The 2,500-nt window shown below is 30.4% G+C and overlaps 1 protein-coding gene across 3 annotated transcripts in view; it reads right to left on the minus strand.

Moving 5' to 3' along the window:
- The window catches only part of LOC125034509 (glutathione synthetase-like), a 46,458-nt gene that overhangs the window by 9,834 nt on the left and 34,124 nt on the right, over positions 1-2,500 (minus strand). For all 3 annotated transcript variants that reach the window (XM_047626338.1, XM_047626340.1, XM_047626339.1), the window contains exons 6-8: positions 850-892; positions 292-365; positions 1-22 (exon numbers count right to left, since the gene is read on the minus strand). The exon at positions 1-22 is cut by the window's left edge and continues 143 nt beyond it. In XM_047626338.1, the coding sequence (XP_047482294.1) occupies positions 1-22; positions 292-365; positions 850-892 (139 nt within the window). The remainder of the gene's footprint in view (positions 23-291; positions 366-849; positions 893-2,500) is intronic.

Raw genomic sequence — 2,500 nt, forward strand, 5'->3', positions numbered from 1 at the left:
TATCACAAACATTATTACAGCTCTGGAAAAAAATTGGAATTAATTATCCTATACTGATCAATACTACATTCTCACGGTATATGGCTCTGAATCTCTACCGATATGTCAACTCCTTGAATAAATAATAATGAAAATACATACAATTATAAAGTTTCTAATCAAAAATATATCACACCAATAGCTATATAGAAAGTATAAAAAAAAAGAAAAAAAAGTGTACATTATATGCTACAAAAAATAATTAAATAAATAAAAACTTTGAAAACCTCAAGGCCAATCCATAATACTTACTTTTTATTACCATATATTTCCCAAGCAGATATCATCCCTCCACATAGTTCAGCAAGAGCATTATTTTCAGGTAGCTGTGGACCATAATATACATAATTTAGCTTTATAATCATATGCATGATTACACAACAGTTGGGTGTGTAAGTATAAAAAAGCATTACTGAGCATGTGAATAGATGTCTGTTATTGTGTGTATGTATTTTGTGTAGATGTGCACATTTTTCCACTTTTACAATACAAGGGTATGGATGTATAAGGGTTTGTCAATATATGAGTGTGTGCATGTGTGCATGCATATATGCATTACATATGTAACATCTGCATAAGAGATGAAGAGTAATTGTACAAGTGTTTTGCTTCAACTGGTGGCAGAATAATGTAATGTAGAAGAAATAAAAGGAGTTAACAATTCCACGTTTACAAAAAGCTTAATGGTAAATAATAGCAAATATTACTGATTAACAAAACCAGTAAAAGAAAAAGTCACTGTGCTGATGCAAGTAACAATAAAGAAGAAAATGGTAATGATGAAGTTTAATAAAAGATAACACAACTTACGTGGTGGAGCAACTCAGGTTTTCGAAGTTCTCCCAGAACATATCTGTTGCAAATGATGAACAAACAAGTTTGAGCTTCAGATTTTTAAATGGGTAAAAACAAAAATCCTACATGAATCTGCCTTTCAATATCTTTAAAAACAGTAGATAATTGTAAGCTTAACTTTCAATATTTACTGGTATATGCTTAATAACAAATAAAAAAAAATAGATCTTAAATAACTCAAAATCTATTAAAGCCTAATGTAACAAAATATCTGTTTAGTCTTAATTGTCTCCTAAAATTTAAGTTTACTTCAAACATATCTAAGTCAAGCCCTTTTCATACCTAATATTTCTGTTCATCTTAAAAATCAGAATATATAGAATTCAGTTATTTGCTGAGTTAAACCCCTAACAGGACACACAAATTTCAAGAAACCTTACTTTATCTAAAAAAAAATTCCAGTCATTAAAAAAAAACAAAAAAACTCCATCACCTCTTTTATCCAAATTTATCTTAATTTACACATACACTTTACAACTCTCATTCAATTTATAAAATTATGTCACTCTCTGGATACAGAATTAAATATTCATGTATTTATGTAGTAGAAAAAAATAAAAAGAGACCTTTAAAGCAAAAAAAAAAGGTCAAGAGAAGCATCTTGATAAAACTTATAAATCAATCCATTGAAAAGTACAAGATTCTTAAAAAGAGAAAGAAAGAATGCAAAATAATACACCAGATTTTTGCTGTGCTCACAGGAGTGGCCATCATCAAGGAAATGTGTACATCCAAGAAGGATATCATAAACCTTATGCAGCCCAGCGTAAAAGCAAATTGACCAAGGTTATGCAAGATGGCGAAGCAAGAAAGATACATTCTCCTTTTGATCTTTTATTTCAAAACTGGTAAATGACCTGTGAGATTATCATTATGAAAACTTTTACAAATTCAAATCTAATAAGGTAATTCCAGTTTTGTTTGAGAGGTTACTGATTACGATCAACTACTTAAGAAGCAAAAGGAAATAAGGTTAGAGTTTATTACACAGAAAAACAATAAAGTATGAAAGATACTAAAATTAGCATAATATAGTTGGTGTTACTGTTCTTATTGTTATTGCTACAGTTGTCCTTCACCAACTTATTACAACAATTTAAATTCTACAAGCAATTAAGCTAACTATTTACAATGCACAAAGCTTTACATAAAAAAGCAGCAGCACCATTTTTCACATTGCAAGTAGAACTACATGAACTGTTTTCTACTTATAATTATACACACACCTAATCTCTGCCTGCTCTCCACCTTTTCTTCAGTAAAAAATCATGCTTTGGTAATGAAATTATTCCTGAAACAATCATGCATAGTGGGGATCCAATTTTAAGGTATTTCAGTGGAATCATTCCCTCTCTTTTGCTACCATAATTTTACTATGCAAAGGAAAAATGGGATTGGAGTCATTTTCTTTCCCTAAGTCCATTACACATACATCCTCCTCTATCACCACAAACAGAGTTTCTACTAACATCCTTAGACAGCAAACCATATCATACTCTTGCTAAAAGGAGGACAAAAAATGACTTCCCAATTTCTATCCTAGCCTCACCTGTCTTGTTTGTTGCACGCAAAAGGAATAGCAACAGATTACATTGTTGGTAATGGA

Source organism: Penaeus chinensis, chromosome 18, assembly GCF_019202785.1.
Source record: "Penaeus chinensis breed Huanghai No. 1 chromosome 18, ASM1920278v2, whole genome shotgun sequence".
NCBI lineage: Eukaryota > Metazoa > Arthropoda > Malacostraca > Decapoda > Penaeidae > Penaeus > Penaeus chinensis.